This window comes from Cyprinus carpio, chromosome B3 (assembly GCF_018340385.1).
Source record: "Cyprinus carpio isolate SPL01 chromosome B3, ASM1834038v1, whole genome shotgun sequence".
NCBI classification, from domain to species: domain Eukaryota; kingdom Metazoa; phylum Chordata; class Actinopteri; order Cypriniformes; family Cyprinidae; genus Cyprinus; species Cyprinus carpio.
Genome location: NC_056599.1, coordinates 43,607,062 through 43,627,906, shown reverse-complemented (window position 1 = coordinate 43,627,906; position 20,845 = coordinate 43,607,062). Strand labels below are relative to the sequence as shown.

General features: G+C 39.3%; 1 protein-coding gene across 2 annotated transcripts; it reads right to left on the bottom strand.

Annotated features, from left to right (window-relative positions):
- Positions 1 to 1,508: 1,508 nt before the first annotated feature.
- On the bottom strand, positions 1,509 to 9,048 carry LOC109055535 (sterile alpha motif domain-containing protein 9-like). Of its 2 annotated transcripts, XM_042721030.1 has the most exons (5): positions 8,966 to 9,048; positions 5,347 to 5,394; positions 5,052 to 5,111; positions 4,889 to 4,942; positions 1,509 to 4,773 (listed from the first exon to the last, which is right to left on the bottom strand). In XM_042721030.1, the coding sequence occupies exons 4-5, from the start codon at positions 4,910 to 4,912 to the stop codon at positions 1,762 to 1,764; spliced, it is 3,036 nt and encodes a 1,011-aa protein (XP_042576964.1). In that variant the 5' UTR covers positions 4,913 to 4,942; positions 5,052 to 5,111; positions 5,347 to 5,394; positions 8,966 to 9,048; the 3' UTR covers positions 1,509 to 1,761. The 2 variants fall into 2 exon arrangements, with proteins under 2 accessions (XP_042576964.1, XP_042576965.1); XM_042721031.1 differs by lacking the exon at positions 5,347 to 5,394 and having other exon boundaries at positions 8,966 to 9,044.
- Between the last annotated feature and the right edge of the window lie 11,797 nt (positions 9,049 to 20,845).

The following is a 20,845-nucleotide window of genomic DNA, read 5'->3' as shown; positions in this document are numbered from 1 at the left end:
TACAAAAGTGTTCAGTATATTGCTGAAAATAACTTGAAACCTTGCACTTTGTCAGGTCATTTTGATTGTCTTTGTCAGCAGAAAAAAAATATGTTGACTGCTTCATTTTGTCTTTTAGTTGAAGAAGAATGCACTCATGTATCTGCAATACATTACAATATTGCTTGAGTTCAGGGTTCTCTCTTGACAAATCCTTAATGGTAATTTGACCCCTTGAGACTTGAGTAAGCCAATTGCTATTAGTAAACCTGCCTTAAATGATATTTTTTGCAGTATTTTTATAACTGTAGCTGCAGTTTTAAGTTCACCAAGATGGCCAGCCAATGTAAGAAACTTATCAAGACTATCTGGCTTGATGGGATCATTGTTGTCTTTTTCCTGTTTTTTGATGCAATAGTACCTGGCAAGGAGCTGGAATATCGGTTCTTCTTCTCTGAGTAGAGGTCTGCCCGTTGGGTCCTGACATGCTGACACCATTCGGCCCTGCCTCTGGCAATTTTTATTTTTTTTACAGATCAGGCTCGGGTCAGACTCAGGCTCATTTAGCTTCACACCTTTTATTGTGCCCATATACGTGCAGAACACACTACTGTATGAAATATTGTTATATTGAATATATTGCATATGTGTGCGGAGCAATCTAGTGTATGGATTATTGTGAATTAGCATACAGGTGACAGTTGACCATGCAGAGCATCAGGGAGAAGTAGGAGCGTAGGGAGTTACTAAAAGTTCCCAATGCTTTGGGAAAAGCTGCATTTTGAAACAGATTTGATTTGATTGTCACGGCAAATAGTGAGTCAATTGGTCATGTGCAGTGCAAAAAATGCGTGCAATAGGCTAAAGCGTGCCGCAAAGCCCCAGCAAAAGTAATTACCATGAATGTGTCGGGGGGAAATAGTAAAGAGATATTTGTGTCGTAAAGATGATCCTGACTCGCCATATCCTCAATGGATGCGCCTTTAGAGAGAAAGGCATATTTACGGATTTTGATTTCAATTATTTAAAGTAGTAATTTAAAGCTTTCTATAGATATACTTAGAAAATCTGTGAGGCAAGTTTTGGCTGAGTTTCAGTTCATCACTTAGAAAATCTGTGAGACAAGTTTTGGATGGGTTTTGGTTTATCGTTTATTTTATAAAAGCACAACGTTTTGTTGATATTGTGAGTGCACACAAATAAAAGTAGACCCTTTACAGTTCCGAGTGATATATTACTATTACCTTTATGAGCAAAAATTATGGCATATTTTAAGTTGTTTCCAATGCAAGTGACCGCACTGGCGCATCCTGAAAGTGATTTAGCTCTCTGCACAAACAATTAGATATGCGTCTAATAGCGCACATTTATATAGGTTAAACATTTAAACCAACATTGTGATATGCTTCTACTGTTTTATATCTATAGATTTTATTTTCGGCAAGTCGTGATGATTTGAAAAGGCTAAATTGATTAAACATAGGCTATGATCAGCTCACTGTCTGCCTCTGGCCGCTTGGTCGTTACTTTAAAAAACAAAAACTTACATTTAACAAACCAAAAAAGAAATGCTCCAAACTAAATTAACTTTCTAAATTAACTTAAAAAAACTAAACGAAATATAATCACTTTGACATTACATACAAAACTGAACTATTTTAATAGCTGAAACAGTAGTAAGCTATTTTGGGAGAAGGAGGGGTGGGGACAGGCTCAGGTCGGTAATTCTGATAAGCTGTCGGGCTAGGGCCTGAACGTCTCGGGCCAGGGCCGGGCTAGGGCCTATATTTGAGGCCTGTGCATGGCTTTACTCTTGAGGCACTCTTCTGCATTGAGTAGAACAGTCTCTTCCATCCCTGGGGTCTCCTTCTTTATATCTTGGATAAGACGTGAAAATTCATGCCCGGCTGAACTCTTCATCAACATGTCTTGAACATCCTGCATGAATTTTTGTTTTTCCAGAGTGTTCTCATAAAATAAGGCAGTTGTGAGCAGAAGGTTAGCAACTTGTGCTTTTGTCACTCCATGACAAGCAGAAAGCTCTTCCAAACAACGTTGAGCTATTATTGAGTGAATCACCCTCATGCCTTCAAAGGTCACTTTGGAAAAAACTGTGCATCTTTTCAAAAGAGAAGAAAACTCCTCAAATGCATCTTCAACCCTACACACTTCAGCTTCTGTTTGCAGACCAAGAAACTCTTCACATGTAGAGACTGACAGCAATGCGTTCTTGGAGTAGACATGCAAGAGGACAAGAACAGCAAAAAGTTGAGCATGCTTGTGTTGAAAGCTGAAGTCCTTCAGGATATTTTTCACAACACGCTGAATATAGTCAGATGAAAAGTTGTTCACAATCATGGACACATAAAATGTTTCAGTGTTTCTGTTGGTCTTCTTAAACTCCTCCATCTTTTCCCCAAACAGTTTCAGTTCATTCTCAGATAAATAGTTTGGAATGAAAACTGCGTCACCAGTTCCTTCAGTTGGTTCACATGAATCAACTCTAATGCAGTTGAAAATGATGACTTGTGGAGAGTTTGAAAAAATGTGCTGGTCCAAACATTCCTCCTCAATTTGTTGTTGGAGTGTTAGTACATTGCGAATGTCTTGGAAGTGATCAGTCATGAGCAAAACAGGAAGTCGTGTAAGTTGCTCTTTTGCCTCGTATGTTAGTAGCTGCACTACCTGTTTGGCTGCAGCAGTATAATCATCTGTTGTGTCTTTCAGCACAGCACAGCGGTATTTCTCCTTGAGTGTCCATAGAACATGCATGGCTAATGTAGTGCCACCCCAGCCTTGAGCATGGAAGATGTTGAAAAACACACAAGCTCTCTTCTGATTCAACATATTTGGAATTATAGTGTTTACAATGTAGTCTAACTTGTCACGTTTGACGACTGACGCTGACCCAGGCTGTTCTGAGTAGTAGAAGTTCCACCAAGACGCCTTCCCTCCTTTATCAAAGTTCTCCTCGTGTAGCTGTTTGTCGTGATGTCCTCCATCACATTGGTTCACACAGAGAATACTGAGCATATGTAAGGATTCCTCGGTTTTCTTGACTAGCGCAACCTTACTGCCACCACAACTAGGCAGAAACCGTAATAATTTGCGCATCTCTGACCACAGACTGAGGATGGTGCCATTGATTTCAGCAAAACTTAGCTCATAAATGCATTTTGAAATGTCACATTTATGTTGCTGCTTGATGAGATCATTCCAGTAGGTGTACGATGTTTCATTGTCACTGATGCATAAGATTTGGTTTTGTCCCATAAGCTCCTGTTGAAACATACTAAAGGTCTGAAACAAGGGGTCGCTGGCTTCGCCCACCTGACTAAATAACAAGAATATGACAAGAAGTTTCTTGCGAGGCAGGACGTTTCGGCACAGGAAAGAAACTACATCACGCACAGAGGAACTTTTCTCCTTTCTCCATTTATCCGCGTCTGAGGGAGTTTCCCCATTAATGCCTCCATTACAGAAAACCCAGCTTGTGATTTTAGTCAGCTCTAAGCTGCTTGCGATGTCTACAACTGCACCTGTATCTTTATACTGAGCAGGTAAATGATCATTGAACATTCTCTTCTCTTTGAGAAGCTTGTTCAAGCCATTCTCGGCGGATTGTGGATCTAAATCCAAAACAGCCATTAGATTCATACCAAGAAGGAAATCCAGGTTTTTCAGCTGAACAGGATGAGACTTGTTAGCCACCACAATGTACGACGTAAAACGTGGGCTGTTCATAGAATGTGTCCCTCCTGTTATCATCTCACTCAATGCAGAGCCATGTGCATGGGTTTTGACAACAGAGCGATGCTTTTCTTCAGCATCCTTCCTCTCCTTGAACAACTGTGGATTGCTCTTAATGTATTTGTCATACTCCACCAGCTTGCTGCTGCTGCTGCTGCCGTCTCTTACATAAAAAGACTCGCCTTTATTCTTTTCGACATCTAAAGTCTTAAAATAGAAGTCTTGACAGACAATGGAGGATGGCTCAATGTCTACCTCAATAACATATTTTCCTGAGAATGTCATGTCAGCTTTGAGAACTTCAACAAATCGAGGGGGTTTGATACACCTTTTTGCTATTTGAACATTTTGTTCACTCTCGGCAATGTGAACATCCTTTTCTCTTTCTGCTATTTGAACATTCTTTGCTCTTTTTTCTTTCTGAACTTTCTTTTCTTTGAAATGTCTTTCAATTGCAAGTTTCTGCTGTACATCGAAATCATCTGTTTTCAGGACGCTAACACCCAGAATTCGTCCATGTGGGTCATCTGCCACTCCAAAATGAATGGTGCCATTTGTGCGACTATTCATACAAGCTGCTGCGAATCGAATGACTTCAGGGATGTATTTCTCCATTCTGTACTTTTCTCCTTGTGTGTTGGTCAAGGCTTTGAATTCATGGCATGGTTGTATGAGGTCTGTAGGACCAGTTTCAGTTACATCTAGAATGCTGTTTTCTGTGTACCTGTAAGTAGCATCATATCTGTTGAAAGGGTAAGGCTTCAAGCTACACGACTGAGCCACCTTGTCATTCAGCTTTTCAGACTTGTCTTTCAAAAGGTCTATGTTTTGAAAAATCAATTCTTTTGCATTTGATGGTAGGTTTTGCATTAAACGATTAGCCTCCTTCAAGTGGAGAAGACCAGCTCCATTCAGTCCCTGATTGTACAAAATGTCTGCATATCCTTCATCCATTTGTATCTCGAGCATCCATTGTCTCACATGGTCTCTGTCCCAGTCACTGATGTCCACTGGACGTTCAGAAGCTGTCTTGCCTTCATTTTTCTAAAAGAAAATCAGCACCCACCTAAAGTTATGTTGTATTGATGATACCTGGATCTTAATTATTTAAAAGAGTAGTAAGACGATGCAAAGATTTGACCCTGCTGGTGCTACGTACCTCAGAATGTCTCGAGGTGCTCATAATGGAACCAGAGACTCTTCTGATTAGGAGCTTTTGATAAGAAATTTAAACATGGCATTAAAACACAGTGTGTTGTATAACATAAATCAGGAACATATTTTTATTAAATACAAGCTAATAAAAATAATTAAATACTTACAGAATCAAGGAACAGAATTTATGTCTTGGGTTTATGGGTTTTGTAACATTTCAGTTCCACCTGAAATGTAATAAAGGAAATTAAAAAATTAAACAATTTGATTATTTCAATTAAACAAGTGAGAAAGAAGGCAGGTAATATACACTCATAATAAGCACATACTGTAAATGTGAATTGAAAATGTGTCTAACATTTCAACTTGTATGTTATTTCCAGCTTGATATAGACTTTGTTTTAACTCTTTGTTTCAAGTGTTATCTCATTACAAGAAAAAAACTAAATGAAGCTCATTTACCCATGTATTATATTGCAGTTGAAGGACTTGATGTGTAGAGGAAATATACTGAAGGAGGGAAAGAATTTCTGTTAATATTACTCTACGGTAAACATATAGGTAAATGAGAATGAATTAGTTAATAAGGTTAGCAATTCAATCCATTATGGTCAGTTATTAAAATCAGCTTTGGAAAATCAACCTTCCTGGTATTGTGTTACTGTAGACTGATCAAACTAATAGTCAAGCCAAACCAAGCAAGCTAAGCATAGTTTAGTCAATAAATATTATATAAAATATGTATAGTGTGGTACTTTTAAATGTGGCTTTGCAATGTAGTAGATGTTATGCAACAAATGGTAAATTTACAGTACTTCAGAAACCTTTTTTAAATCAGCCCCATTTCTTACCCTTTCCTTTGCAGTAAAACGCATGTAATTCAGTGTGTAGACTTTGATCAGTAATGTTAAACATTAAAATGAATAAAAGTTAAAAGAGTGAAAGCGGTTATATTTAACCCTATGTCAAGTATCCTTGTAAGAGTGAAGTAGGATATGTACTCAAAGTTTTGATCCTTCTAAATTTTCTTCTTGTTATGGGTGGAGTGGGTATGCGGAAATAAAAGAACTCAGCAAGATTGTCAGATGTTTTCTTCAGTATCACAAACATTCAGGGTATCTGCAGGATTTTTAAGCTCGAATTTAAGACTTTTTAAGACCTGCATACCATATGAGCAGGGTAGGGCAATGTCTATAGTACCATATTAAACTGTAAAATACAGTAGTAAGAATAAGCATAATTTAAGGTACAAGTTTTCACAAAAACAAAGTTTTATAAAATGATAAGACTTTACATTTCAGCCTTTAAACCATTGTTAAGAAAATGGATGAGTCAAAAGTATTCATTATTATATTAATTTAAACAATTATTATCAATAAATTATTATACCAATTAAATAAGAAATTAGGAGTGTGCGATATCGACAAAAAATTATAATTTCCATCAAGTTTTATGGGCATTTTTGCTTTTAAGTAATTTTTTCTAAAAGTGTGAACCATCTTTTGAGTCAAATTCTTGCATTCGGTGGTTACCAAGCAAATTAAATCAGTATCAATAAAATGTATCTTTGCAATGCAGAGGAAACACAGAAGCATTAGAAGTGTCATTTAGATGCATTTACACACTGTTTAACGCAGCTCTGAAGGACATTAAATACTTTAACCTGCAGTTACAAATGCATAAATAATGTTTAGATTTTTTAAATATAAAACATTGAAAACTGATGTTTGAAATGATAAAAAAAAAATGAAAAGGTACCTTAAATGTAAAATTAAAACCACCAGCAGGCAGCAGCAAGTCACTGTTAATAAGCGAGTCATTGTGTTTGAACCGAATCGTTTAAACGGGTGATTCATTCAGGAACAAAACAGAGTCCTGTTGCTCAGAGACACAAAATAGCACTGTGGCTGTGTTTGAAATGATTTTTGTTGGCGAAATAGAGCAAAAACAGGAAATATGGTGCCTAAAATGTAAGTCTCTTAATATTAACTACTTGTTTATTGAACTGTTGTATAAAATCAATATCACATTTGTAATCATGCTTACTTTTGGAGAGAGAAAAAAAACAGCACTCTTCGTGTGATATAAAGTATATGAAATTATATAAATATATACATTTTCTGCCCCATATCTTGAAGTATGTGATAATTCTAAATGTATTTTAATAAACTGAATCATGCAGTGAATGCACTCTAAATGTGCACGCGCACTAGTCTAACCTGCTAGACTTCATCTCTTAATGTATGTGTGGACTCTGTAGGTGTGTTTTGTGTTTGCTTTTCTCGAATATACTCATAATATCAAATCATTAAAACAACAATTACGATATTATAGCAGACCATACATATCGCACACCCCTACACTGTTTAGATTTCTATAATGCATTGTCTTCTTATCGAACCACCTGTTCACATTTAAAGCTCTGCGTGTTTGTAGGGTAAAAACATGGGTCAGTTTTCGCATTGGTCTGAACTATGAACAAAACATCAGGCTTATTGAAAATGTTAATTTATTCTCTGCCAGGAGGTGGAGCGTTTGGTAGAATATAACTGTTTCCCCGGTAACGGCGGAACACAAGGCAGCACAGCACCGGACTTTGAACGTGCAGCGCTCATGTTTATTTAATGAAATCATAACATTAGCCTTTTGAAGTTTAATTGTCACATTCAGCCATATCGCAATTCTGGTCTTTTTGTTAGCATTTTTTAGTTTTATTGTAATATTAATTAATATTTTAATTTTGATTTTAAGACTTTTTAAGGCCTTAAATTTGATACAACTAAATTTAAGACTTTTTAAGACCCCGCAGAAACCCATCATTTTTCTATACTCTAGAGTGTAGGTTAAATTGTGGATTTATGTTCACAAACTTTAGCAAAGCTGTTATTTTAACTCTTATCTGTTGTAAATGATGAATATACAAAGAGTTAACTTTTTCTGCAAGAAGGCAATGAAATTAAAGCTGCAGTCTGTAACTTTTTTTGTGTTCAAAATTCACAAGTTTTAAATAATAAGCGAGGACACCATGAATCCATTTTCCAAACCATGTTTTTGGCTTGTCCTGAATCACTATGGTACACCTATAATAAGTGTTTATATCCGGGCTATTTACTACAGAGTAGCCCAGGACCTGCGTGATTCACCATAGACATGAACAGAGAGAAGTAGCTCCGCTAGAAGTGCGCAGTTCTGTTTATTAACCGCTAGCGCACCAAAAGTTACGGACTGCAGCTTTTAGTAAAGCAAGTTTCTGATATGAGCAGGATGTGTGTATATGTGTGTTGTGCATATTTTATGCTTTTTTTATATTTTTTTTTTGGTTTTTGGTTATTAGTTTATGAGTTATGAGGGTTGAGAATTAGTAAAAGGTTATGGATTGTTTGTGGATTTTGTGATTTCTGAGTTATGATCAGCTGTTTTCTGCTGTTACCCTGAGGCAAAAATAAATGATCAGGAACAAGTTTGAGTCTGTCTGAATTCTTGAAGCTATCCAAAAGCAGGCAGTGAAAATATTTAGTAAAACAGCAACGTTCACTGAACAGATCTTTGTAACTGATCTATTTTCATTGGTTAATCAAATATAAAACAAATACTTATGTTAATAATTATGTTGTTTTGACATTTTCTTATGTTTCATATTGTGATTCACAAAGGCAGAAGTTTCTTCATATCGGATTTCTGAGTATTATCTGCCCAAACATGACAATAGAGCTGGACGTGGTTTGTAAAAACAAAGCAATCTTGAGAAAAACTTTCTGACAGATGCAAACCACTATTTCCTCAGAAAATGGCCATATGTAGCAGAAATGGCAACGAGACTGCCCCCACAACTCTTTGACACAGCATTGTCTTTACATTTTAGAATATTGGTATCAAATTTTTCACAACTTTAGACTAGATTCACTAACTTTAGTTACCATTTACTTTAATTTACAGTACTTGAGAAACCTTTTTAAATCCGCCCCATTTCTTACCCTTTCCTATGCTGTAAAATGCATGTAATTCAGTGTGTAGACTTTGATCAGTAATGTTAAATGTTAAAATGAGTAAAAGTTAAAAGCGTGAAAGCTGTTATATTTACCCCTGTGTCAAGTATCCTTGTTGTCAGAGTGAAGTAGGATATGAACTTATGGGTGGAGTGGGTATGCGGAAGTAAAAGAACTCAGCAAGGTTGCCAGATGTTTTCTTCAATATGACACACATTTTTCTATACTCTAGGGTGTAGGTTAAAATGTGGATTTATGTTCACAAACTTTAGCAAGGCTGTTATTTTAACTATTATCTGTTGCAAATGATGAATATACCAAGAGTTAACTTTTTCTGCAAGAAAGCAATTAAAATTAAAGCTGCAGTCTGTAACTTTTTTGTGTTCAAAATTCACAAGTTTTATATAATAAGCGAGGACACCATGAATCCATTTTCCAAACCATGTTTTTGGCTTGTCCTGAATCACTACGGTACACCTATAATAAGTGTTTATATCCGGGCTATTTACTACAGAGTAGCCCAGGACCTGCGTGATTCACCATAGACATGAACAGAGAGAAGTAGCTCCGCTAGATGCGTGCAGTTCTGTTTATTAACCGCTAGCGCACCAAAAGTAACGGACTGCAGCTTTTAGTAAAGCAAGTTTCTGATATGAGCAGGATGTGTGTATATGTGTGTTGTGCATATTTTAAACTATTTTTAGAACTGCAAAATTCTAACGCAGCTGTATGTATAGTTTTAATAGTTTTGTCTACAGATATAGATTATCAGTAAATCAGTTCTGAAGGATGAGACTTAAAAAAAGTCAAAGAATATGATAAGCTTGTGCACTTCCTGAATTCAGAGAAATGATCAGCTGTTTTCTGCTGTTACCCTGAGGCAAAAATAAATGATCAGGAACAAGTTTGAGTCTGTCTGAATTCTTGAAGCTATCCAAAATCAGGCAGCGCTGACACTAAAATATTTAGAAAATAAATATTTAGTAAAACAGCAAAGTTCACTGAACAGATCTTTGTAACTGATTAGTGTTGTTTTTAGTGGCCTGTTTTAATGATAGTTTTAGTCTAGTCTCTGTGTGAAGCTGTCATTTTAGTTTTTATTAGTTTTAGTCACGTTTATACTCTTTTTAGTCTAGTCTAGTTTCAGTCAACTAAAAGTCTGAGCATTTTAGTCTTATTTTAGTCAGAATTATCCATGACTGTTTTCGTCTAGTTTTATTCGACGAAAACTGATGACATTTAGTCTAGTTTTAGTCAATGAAAATTGTATTTCAGTCTCTTTTTAGTAATGCAATTCTATTTAACCCAATTCAATATAGTATAAGTACTTAGTAGTGTAGACAAAACCAAAATTTTCTTTTAGCCAAACCCATTTCAAACAATATTATCTTATTATATTATTGTTACCTTATAGACTCAAGAATACATCCATTCCAGACACGGAAGACACCCTGATTTGAATTTACAACATTTATTTTACCAACCAAACATGTTAGAAGTACACACATCGGTCCCTGTCTCTGTGTCAGACTTAACTTTATTTGTTGTCATCTTCTAAATAATGCCGCGAGTGGGGCTTGAGAAAGTGACGTCACCTGTGTCTGTGCAGTCCGACCTGATGCAGCCCCTGAAGTGAGACACAGGAAACACTGCAAAATAATAATAACGCGACTAAACGAGATGAAATAACATTATAACATTTAGTTTCGTCTCGTTTTGGTCAACGAAAATGAAGAGACATTTAAGCATAGTTTTTATTTTGTAAACCACATTTAGTCTCGTTTTTATTCGTCAACGATATTGCATTTTACATTTAATTATAGTCATCATCACATGACCAGCATTTACGTTGCGTCTCGTCTCATTTTCGTCATGTGATAAAGGTTCGTTGATGACGATATTTAGTCATAATTATCGTTGACGAAAGAAACACTATAACTGATCTATTTTCATTGGTTAATCAAATATAAAACAAATACTTATGTTAATAATTATGTTGTTTGACATTTTCTTATGTTTCATATTGTGATTCACAAAGGCAGAAGTTCCTTCATATCGGATTTCTGAGTATTATCTGCCCAAACATGACAATAGAGCTGGACGTGGGTAGAGCAAACCACTATTTCCTCAGGAAATGTCAACGAGAGCATTGTCTTTACATTTTAGAACATTGGTATCATATTTCACACATGGTAACAACTTTAGACTAGACTCACTTACTTTAGTTACCATTTACTTTAGTCCACAAAGACGACACTCAATGGGACAGTGTATAAACCAACATCACACTGTTAGGTTTATTATATTTGTTGTTTACACTTTTTTTTCAACTTGTAGAAAGGTTAACGAGTGTTTCACATAATCTGTGTTACTGCACAGTTTTATATATATAGCCATCCATCCATAATTGTATTATTCTATTCTTTACCTATATAAAATCTATCTAATCTAGCTCCACTAACCCTATTATTAGATACCTCTAAGCCAGGTATACTGTTTTATTCCTGTATTTCTTCTTCTCCAAATATCTATTAATTCAAACTCTTTTAAAATATTTAAGAATACAACACTTGATTCATGATGGGGTTCTTCTCCATTTCCATCGATAATAAAATCAAAAGTACAATTCCAGTCACCTCCAATGATAGTACAATCATTGTCACCAATTTTCTGAATAGCATTCCTTGAGTTTAAAAAGTACCTCACACGCTCAGGGGTCCATTGTTGGGTGCATAATCATTTATCAGTACAAACATAGATCCCTCATATTCCATCTTTAACAGCAATATTCTTTCTGCTACAATGTCTTCTACAATCAAAATATTGACATTCATTTCTGTAGAAAACAGAATGGCTATGCCAGCACATGTATTTGTCCCATGACTTAAAAACACTTTCCACCATCTATTCCATTCAGATTCATTATCTAAACTAGTGTGTGTTTCTTTTAAGAAAGCTACATTTATCTTTTTAATACTAAATAACTTTGATACCATTGCCAATTTATTTCCATCTCTACCCCCATTTATATGTAAAGAGCCCACCCTTAACAACTCCATAGAAAAAAAGAAAATATAAAGAGGTCAGAAAATTTAGCCCATGTGACTTAGTGTGTAATGTTGCTGTTTGAGAATAAACAATATCTGCAAAGTTATGACGCTGAACATTAAATGCAAACGAAGATATTAGCCCCTTTCACACATACAGACTTTACTGGAAAATTGCCGGTAAATTTCCATAAAGAGATCATGTGTGAACGGGACCTTTTTTTTATACGAAGCACAGATATTTGTCACAGCGACAGCATGGTGAACTGCATTGTCAGGTTTTTCCGTTTGCGGTCTGCTCTGCGCTCCTTCGGGCTCTGTGGAGGATGCCAAGTCACGAGTGTTCCCGTTTGCCTCTCGGGGTCCTGGAGTTTGCAGTCCTTTGGACTCTGTTGTGTTTGTGTGTGACTCTGGTTGCTTGGTGTGCCGCTCCATGAGGAACTATTGGTTGCTGCATTTTACTCTACTGCTCCTGCAGCATGGACTCTTGGTCATATATTTCTCACTTTGGATTATCTGTTTTCTGATACCATGATTGTCTGTGATGTTTGATACATACACTGTATTGTTTTTTCAGAATCAACCATTTCATTAACATCCTCAGCCTGACTCTCGATCAGTCCATCACTATTAATGTTTCTCTGTGATGCAGCTTGAGGCTGCACATCCGCAGAAGTTGACTTACTACTCTCACCCACAGCAGAAGTACTAGGCCTAACTTCCACTTCACTAATCTGGGCCTTAAATAGACATGCATGCCTTTTATGCCTGACGTCCCCACACTCAAAACATTTCATACTGCTGGTGTTTATGTAGATAACATATGCTTCCCCTAAATGCCAAACTATTTAATGAAATATCCAACTCTGGTTCGTTTAAGAACATAAAAAACTGTCGTCTAAAAGACATAATATGTTTTAGAGCAGTGTTTTTACACCCCAATGGGATCATCTTAATCTCAGTAGCCAATTTACCATATCTCGTCAAAGCTTTCTCGATTTCATCATTCCGAATAAAAGGAGGCACATTGGATATCGTAACTCTAATCATCTTCCAGTTAGAATTAGCATCACGATAATGAGCAGCAGTGGGTTTTAACCGTAAAATGCAATGCAGGTTCTCTATTGTTTATTTATTATAGGCTGTTACATTCTGGCGCAGATCTGAGCTCTTCACTGAGGAAACGATAATATCTGATATTAACTTTTGCTGACAATCTACTGTCACATCTGTTGAGGTGTAACAGTCTGTCAGACTGACATCATTACATCTATTGTTGTTTTGTACAAGCATGAGCCGTCCTGCATTTCTGTGTATAACCACACGAGGGAGCAACCGACGAGAACACAGCTGCAATTTGATGCTTTCATCAGTTTGATATTTTTATGCATGTTTTTGTAAAGTAAGTAAAGTTTTATTTATATAACACATTTCTAAAGCAATGTTTCAAAGTGCTTGACTATAGCAGAGATTTACAGACTTTTGGCCAAAAAGGAAGAAGGGAAGAAAAAAGGATAGAAATGTAACAAAATATAATAGTAGCAAAATAATAGTAAATTCATTTATTGTGTTATTTAATGCTTTCTTTCTAATGCTCACAGATAAACTTGTCACTACAAATAAGTGCTAAAATAGCGTAGCTTTTGCAACTTCAATTAGAGGATATCTTTAGTATGGGTCGGAGGAAAGAGGGTTTTCAACCAACAAAAAAAAGCTTAATACAATACATTAGAATGTCCTATTTATCTATTTATTGGTTACACTTTATTTTAAGGTGTCCTTGTTACAGTGTAATTATACATTTAAGCACTGAGTAAAATTAACTACATGAGGGATTCTCACAAAATCTTGGTTCTAAACCCTTAAGCATGAAAATTGTAAAAATGCTTAAATTCACTTTTATTTTTTTTAGAGATTAGCAACAAAGTCTGGAGTATTTTTGAACATTAATTTAAAAACTTTTACTTACCATTTAACACCTTTTTGAACGTAATTTCCAGTCCAACAAAAAAAATCTCATTACTGCAACAGTCTGAAAACATCAACACTGTTAGAAAAGCAAATACATTTTCAAATTTTTTAAAATGGATTATTAATAGTAATGCACAGTTACTTGAAATTCTGAAATAATATTTATTTTTAATATAAGTTTTTTTTCTTTTGATTTATCTCATTTTAGCAACACCTTCTACAATTTACAACCATTTTTTAAATATATATTTCGATGAAACCTGACATTTTTTTTTTCAAAATGACATGACAAACCTGAAAGAACATAATTTGTAGATTCTGCACATGCATTTAAAATCAAAGTACTATTTTTCTATTAATTAAATTAACATTTAATGAACATCTGTTCATTTAATGATACATAGGTTTGATGAAAATGAATTTAATTATTTCAGCAATGATAATAAGTTTACTAGTCTGAGATTTTGTTAAAAACAAAATTTAATGTAGAAAAAAAAACATAATATCATGCATTCAAGTTCAAAACAGTTTTATTGTGTAGTGCTTCAAAAATACAAAAGGCAAAAAAAAAAACAAACAAAAAAAAAAGTTTTAAGGAAACCTTTAAAACAGGAATAAACAGGGCAACATTTCAAAGCTTACCTAAAAAAATGAACCATTTTACCATGGCACTAAAAAATAACTGACCAACAAGGGCAAATACCACATTCTGATTGGTCAGTACTTGTCACGTGTATATTAATGCTAAACAACCATGCTACACAACAGTTCTACACAACAAGAACAGATGTGTACAGTTTCCACACAGCTAAAACCTAAAACAAATATGTACATAACATACTATACACACCATACACTTCTAATTCAAACTCTCCCAACAGTACAGATGTTATGGTACTGCTTCAGTGATTTAAAATGTTGTCCACTGTTTTTCTTCTGTTAGGTCTCCAACACCCTGTCCCCTCCTGTTCCTCTCCTCCTCTCCATCATAGAAAGACTCTAAAATTTGTTATGTTGTCCATTGTTTTTCTTCTGTGTGTTATGATTAGTTTAATCCCCCTCCTGTTTTTTTTTTATTATAATTTATTGATAGAATTTAAATTGTGATAAAATAATGGAAAACACAGATTCACAGAATTGAATAATAATAAAAAAAACTTAATTTCCTGAAAAAATAAAACGTATTTTATAGTGTCACGGTTGCCTTCTGTGGCAAAACGAAGAACAAGGAGATGTGGGATAAACTCAAAGTAACAGTCTTTAATCTTCCAAGACGGAGTAACACAAGGCAGGCAGAGACACACAAGAAACAAAACCTGGGGGTGCAGTGTGCGAGGGGCAGAAATAGCGAAAGAGAACAATGGCCCATCTCGCTACAGAACCCACATATAAACTTCCTGGAACTGTTTAACAGTGTTTTCCTAGCATTTAACACATTTCAAACGCAGTTCCTACGGAATCACGTAGGAACGGTTTTGGTCAGATTGGACAACACAACAGCGGTGGCATATATAAATCGCCAAGGGGGAACACGTTCTCCCCAGCTTCACAGTCTAGCAAGACGACTCATTGTGTGGGGCTTGAAGCATTTTCATTCATTACGAGCAACTCATGTCCCGGGAATATTTGGTGTGGGGTCTGATGTCCTGTGGAGATGACTCATTGTGTACGGAGAATGGACTCTCCACCCTCAGGTAGTGAACCAGTTGTGGAATAGGTTCGGCCGAGCTGCCGTAGATCTATTCCCCTCGCATGAAAATACCCATTGCCCCCTATTCTTTTCTCTGGTGAGAGACGGTGCACCGATGGGTGTGGATGCTTTGGCTCACCCGTGGCCAAACGTACTGCTTTACGTGTTTCCTCCTCTGAGTCTGATTATACCAACCCTAAAAAGAGTAAGAGACTGCGGTCACTCGGTAATTCTGATCGCGCCGAAGTGGTCAGGGAAGTTGTGGCTAACGGAGATAATTTAGCTCCTGCGCGATCGGCCCTGGCCTCTCCCATTGCACAGAGACCTCCTCTCACAAGCTCGCAGAGAGATGTTTCTTCCGGCACCGGACAAAGTGGCTCTTTGGGCCTGGCCCGTGAGAGGTTAAATTTAAGTTTTACGGATTTGCCTCCGAGGGTGATTGCAACAATTCAAAATGCAAGAGGGGCTTCGATGTGCTCTGCATATGATAGGAAATGGAATGTATTTGAGTTATGGTGCGTGTAAAGGCAAACTGTACCTTTTCAATGTTCAGTGGCAGAGGTGTTGTATTTTCTGCAAGAACTTTTAGAAAAGGGGAGAGCCTTCTCTACCGTTAAGGTTTATCTTACTGCAATTTCTGCTTGCCATGTGGGGATTGACAGGAATACTATAGGCCAACACCCGCTTGTGTGCAGGTTTATGAGGGGTGTGCGGTGTCTGAACAGGATTTCAAAGCCGCTGATTCCACCATGGGATCTGTCCGTGGTCCTTAACGCACTCTCTCAGCCACCTTTTGAGCCGATGGATAATATCGATTTGAAGCTCCTTTCGCTAAAGGTTGCTTTGTTATTGGCTCTAACGACCGCGAAACGAGTTAGTGAACTTCATGCTTTGTCGGTTCATAACTCTTGTATGGTATTTGCTGTGGATTTTTCGCGAGTATCTCTCAAGACTAACCCAGCATTTGTGCCTAAGGTGAGCGAGTCAACTTTCACCTGTAGACAGGTGGATTTACTGGCTTTTCATCGATCCCCCTTTTTCCTCGTCGGAAGACGACCGGCTTCATAGTTTGCCCTGTCTGTGCGTTGTGTCATTATGTGGACAGGACGAAGGGATTAAGAAAGAGTAATCAGTTATGTACTATCAAGCCTCTGCTAAGAAAAACTGATCCAGAATGCAGCAGCGAGGGTTGTCTTCAATTGAGTTTCCCAAAAACAGCTCATGTTCCTCCTCTCCTCATCAGGTTACACTGGCTACCAGTAGCCCCCGCTCGCCATTGAAATTCAAGGGTACTGATGCTTTGCCTCACAGAACAACCACCTGGCACGGCGCCAACATACCTAATCTCAGTTAGTTCAATCTTATGCGCCCTCCAGAAGTTTGCGCTCTGCAAGGGGAAGGACGTCTTGTGGTGCCATCCCAAAGAGGTTCAAAATCACTCACTCTCACGGACTTTTTTTCCTGGACTGCACCCAGCTGGTGGAATGACCTCCCGATCTCAATTCGAACAGCCTGAGTCTTTACTCATTTTCAAAAAACATCTAAAGACTCTCTTTTTCCAGCTTGGTATGCCTGCACTTAACCAACTAATACTAGTACGTCCCTGCCTTTTTTTTCTTTTTCTTGTCTAAATCATATTCATAGGAAAAACAAAAAAAAAAAAAAATCCCCTGGCTATGTGTTTCTGTACGCAAGAGACTAACTGAGACTTTTGTCATAGCACTTGTATACCGTTGTTGTTCTCTTGTTGATCTGATTGTTTCTATTTTTCTCATTTGTAACTTGCTTTGGATAAAAGCGTTCTGCTAAATGATTGAATGTAAATGTAATGTAAAGGTTATTTATTTCATGGGCTAATTCTCATAAGGGTAAACCTATTTCTCATCAGCGCCTGTCCCACTGGCTGGTGGAAGCTATTATATTTTGTTATAATAGCATGGGTCTATTTATCTCCTCCAGATGGGCTGAGGCTCATAGTGCCCGTTGGTTAGCACATGGGTTTTTTTTTTAGTGGCTCGCCAGGTGTTTCACGATCACTGTTATGTTTCTCCGCCCCTCTTGTTATCCCTGTTAACGTATTCTCCCTCACCTGCACCCCGTTTTAAACGCTGATTATCTTCCCTTTATCATGCCCTGGTGTTTGCTGTCTTGTGTCGGTCCGTAAGCATTGTTAGAAGCGCTAACCTTCACCTTGCTTTTCTGAGGTTTTTTTGACCCTGCTTTATTCATTCGATTTTTTCCCTGTCTTGTCGGTCTGGTGTCCCTGTTTTTGCCCTCTCGGTCTGCCTGATAACTCTAGGACTCTGGGGAGTTTGTCTGCCCTGTTCTCTCTCTTGCTGAGGCCAGCACCAACTAGCAGCCGACTCGACTCACCTCTCTCTCGGCTTGGACGCTGGACTCCACTGCGGGCTCGTCACTTTCCTTTCCCTCGCCGCTGTCTGGCTGATGCCGGTGAAGTCTTCCTGCTGGTCTTCTTGACGGAGTGCTGGCGGTTTCGTTATCCTACTGATTATCCTCAGATCTAATAAACTCTTAATTCGTTCATCCGCAGTTGGATCCTGGTCTTGTTTCTCACAGTACGGACTGACCAAAGATGGATCCAGCGGGTGAGGAGTTTGTTCGGTCGGCTATCGCTCATCAAGGCGCTCTCCTCGGCCACCAAGCCAGCCAGCTCTCGTCCACCGCTCAGGAGGTGGAGACCCCTCACTGCCCAAATGGCTGAATTAAGTGGTCGCTTCCGCGAACTGCAAGATGCCCTGTCGTCTATCGCTTCGGGGGTTCCCCGGCCTCTCACTCAGCACGAGTCCGAGCCGCACGCTAACAATCCGCCCTTGTATGATGGAGATCCGAATTCATGTCGGGCGTTTTCTATCTCATTGTGCGCTGGTATTTCGCGCTGCACCACGCCGTTACGCTACAGAGCGTTTGAAGGTCGCTTATGTCTCACACCTGCTGACGGGAAAAGCTCGCGAGTGGGGAACGGCCGTTTGGGATGCAAAAGCCCATTTCTGTTCGGACTTTGAGGAATTTCGCTGTGAAATGATGAAGCTGTTTGATCGCTCTGTTAAGGGAGACGAGGCTGCATCTAAACTAGCGCGGCTCCGTCAAGGTAAGCATTCTGTGACTGAATATGCAATCCAGTTTAAGACTCTAGCGGCCTCTTGCGATTGGAATGAGGGGGCGTTGCGGGCTATTTCGGGAGGGGCTGAACTTCGGCATACAGGACGAGATCGCGACACACGAGTTACCTAAGGACCTGGAGGGCTTTATTGATCTGGCCACTCGAGTCGAGAGCCGCCTTCATTTGCGTCAACAACGCTTGGCCTCACGTCCATCTTTGGGGTTAGAAGCGACCCAGCCTTTCAAGGCTCAACAACCACCTCAATTGTCCCAGACGGATCCTGAGCCCATGCAGTTGGGGCGACTTCGATTATCTGCTCATGAGAAACAACATAGGTTAGTGCAGGGTCTCTGCCTCTATTGTGGGAGGCCAGGTCACTTTGCTCAATTGTGCCCGTTAAAAGCCAAGGCCCACTAGTCAACCGGGGAGTCCTAGTGGGCGTTTCTCCTCTCATCTCCCCCCAGTCGCGTACCCAGTTGGCCGCCACCATCATGTACCAAGGCTCCGCCCATTCCTGCAAGGCTCTTATTGATTCTGGTGCCGAGGCCAGCTTCCTGGACTATAGCACTGCCAAGGACTGGGGCGTTCCTGCCATTCCTCTTTCTTCTCCCGTCACTGTCTGGGGTCTCTCTGGTCAGCCTATAGCCACTATCACCCACACCACTCCTTGTGTAAGTCTTGTTGTCTCGGGCAATCACCATGAGTCGGTTGTGCTGTTCCTTCTGGAGTCCCCTCACGCCAGACTTGTTCTGGGGCACCCTTGGTTGGTTCAGCACAGCCCTCATGTGGATTGGTCCCGCAGTCAGATTGTGTCATGGAGTCAGTCGTGTCATGCATGTTGCCTTGGCTCTGCCTCTCCTTCCGTGTCTGTGTCTCCTGTGTTGCAGGTTGAGGCTGTTGACCTCACTGGGGTACCAGCGGAGTATTGTGATCTGCGGCTGGTTTTCAGCAAGTCCCGGGCCACCTCGCTGCCTCCTCACCGGCCGTTCGATTGTGCCATCGACCTCCTCCCAGCCACTTCTCCGCCCCGGGGTCGCCTATTTTCCCTGTCAGGTCCTGAACGAGAGGCTATGGACACATACATTCAAGAATCCTTAAAAGCCGGTCTCATTCGCCACTCGTCTTCCCCCGCTGGCGCTAGGTTCTTCTTCGTTAAGAAGAAGGATGGCTCTCTGCGTCCTTGCATTGATTATCGAGGGTTAAATGACATTACTATAAAGAACAGGTACCCCTTGCCATTAATGTCTTCTGCCTTTGAACTTTTGCAGGGAGCCATGAACTTTTGCAGGGAGCCAAGGTCTTTACTAAGTTAGACCTCCGCAACGCCTATCATCTCATCCGTATTCGTGAGGGCGATGAGTGGAAGACAGCCTTCAATACCCCCACGGGACACTATGAATACCTGGTCCTTCCGTTTGGGCTTACCAATGCTCCGGCTGTCTTCCAGGGCATGGTCAATAGCGTGTTGGGAGACATGATTAACAGATTTGTCTTTGTGTACCTCGATGATATTCTTATCTTCTCTCCATCCCTTCAGGTACACACTCAGCATGTGCGCCAGGTCCTCCAAACGGCTGCTGGAGAACCAGCTTTATGTCAAAGCGGAGAAGTGCGAGTTCCACGCCAAGTCAGTCTCGTTCCTGGGCTTTATAGTCTCAGCGGGGGAGATTAAGCCAGATCAGGCCAAGGTCGAGGCTGTCGCCAAGTGGCCAGTCCCCAACTCCAGGAAGGCTCTGCAGCGTTTCTTGGGCTTCGCCAAACTTTTACCGGCGATTCATCAGGAATTTTGGCCAGGTAGCTGCACCCTTGACGGCGCTCACCTCCATCAAGATACCGTTCACCTGGAGTGCGCAGGCTCAGGAGGCCTTTGATAATTTAAAGTCCCGATTTATCTCTGCTCCTGTTCTCTCCGTTCCAGATCCTGAACGGCATTTCATTGTTGAGGTGGATGCGTCTGAAGTTGGGGTAGGCGCAGTCTTGTCCCAGCGTTCCTGTAAGGATGGGAAGGTGCACCCCTGTGCATATTTTTCCCATTGCCTTAACCCTGCAGAACGAAATTACGACGTTGGCAATCGTTAGCTGCTGGCAGTGAGGTTGGCCCTGGGTGAGTGGCGCCACTGATTGGAGGGGTCGGCGCTGCCCTTCT

Bases quoted from the DNA above. Each gene is read 5' to 3' on its own strand.
- LOC109055535 (XM_042721030.1), bottom strand. From the start codon at position 4,912: ATGAGCACCTCGAGACATTCTGAG. The intron at 4,774-4,888 runs GTACGTAGCACC...ATTTTCTTTTAG, and splicing joins GCACCTCGAGACATTCTGAG to AAAAATGAAGGCAAGACAGC.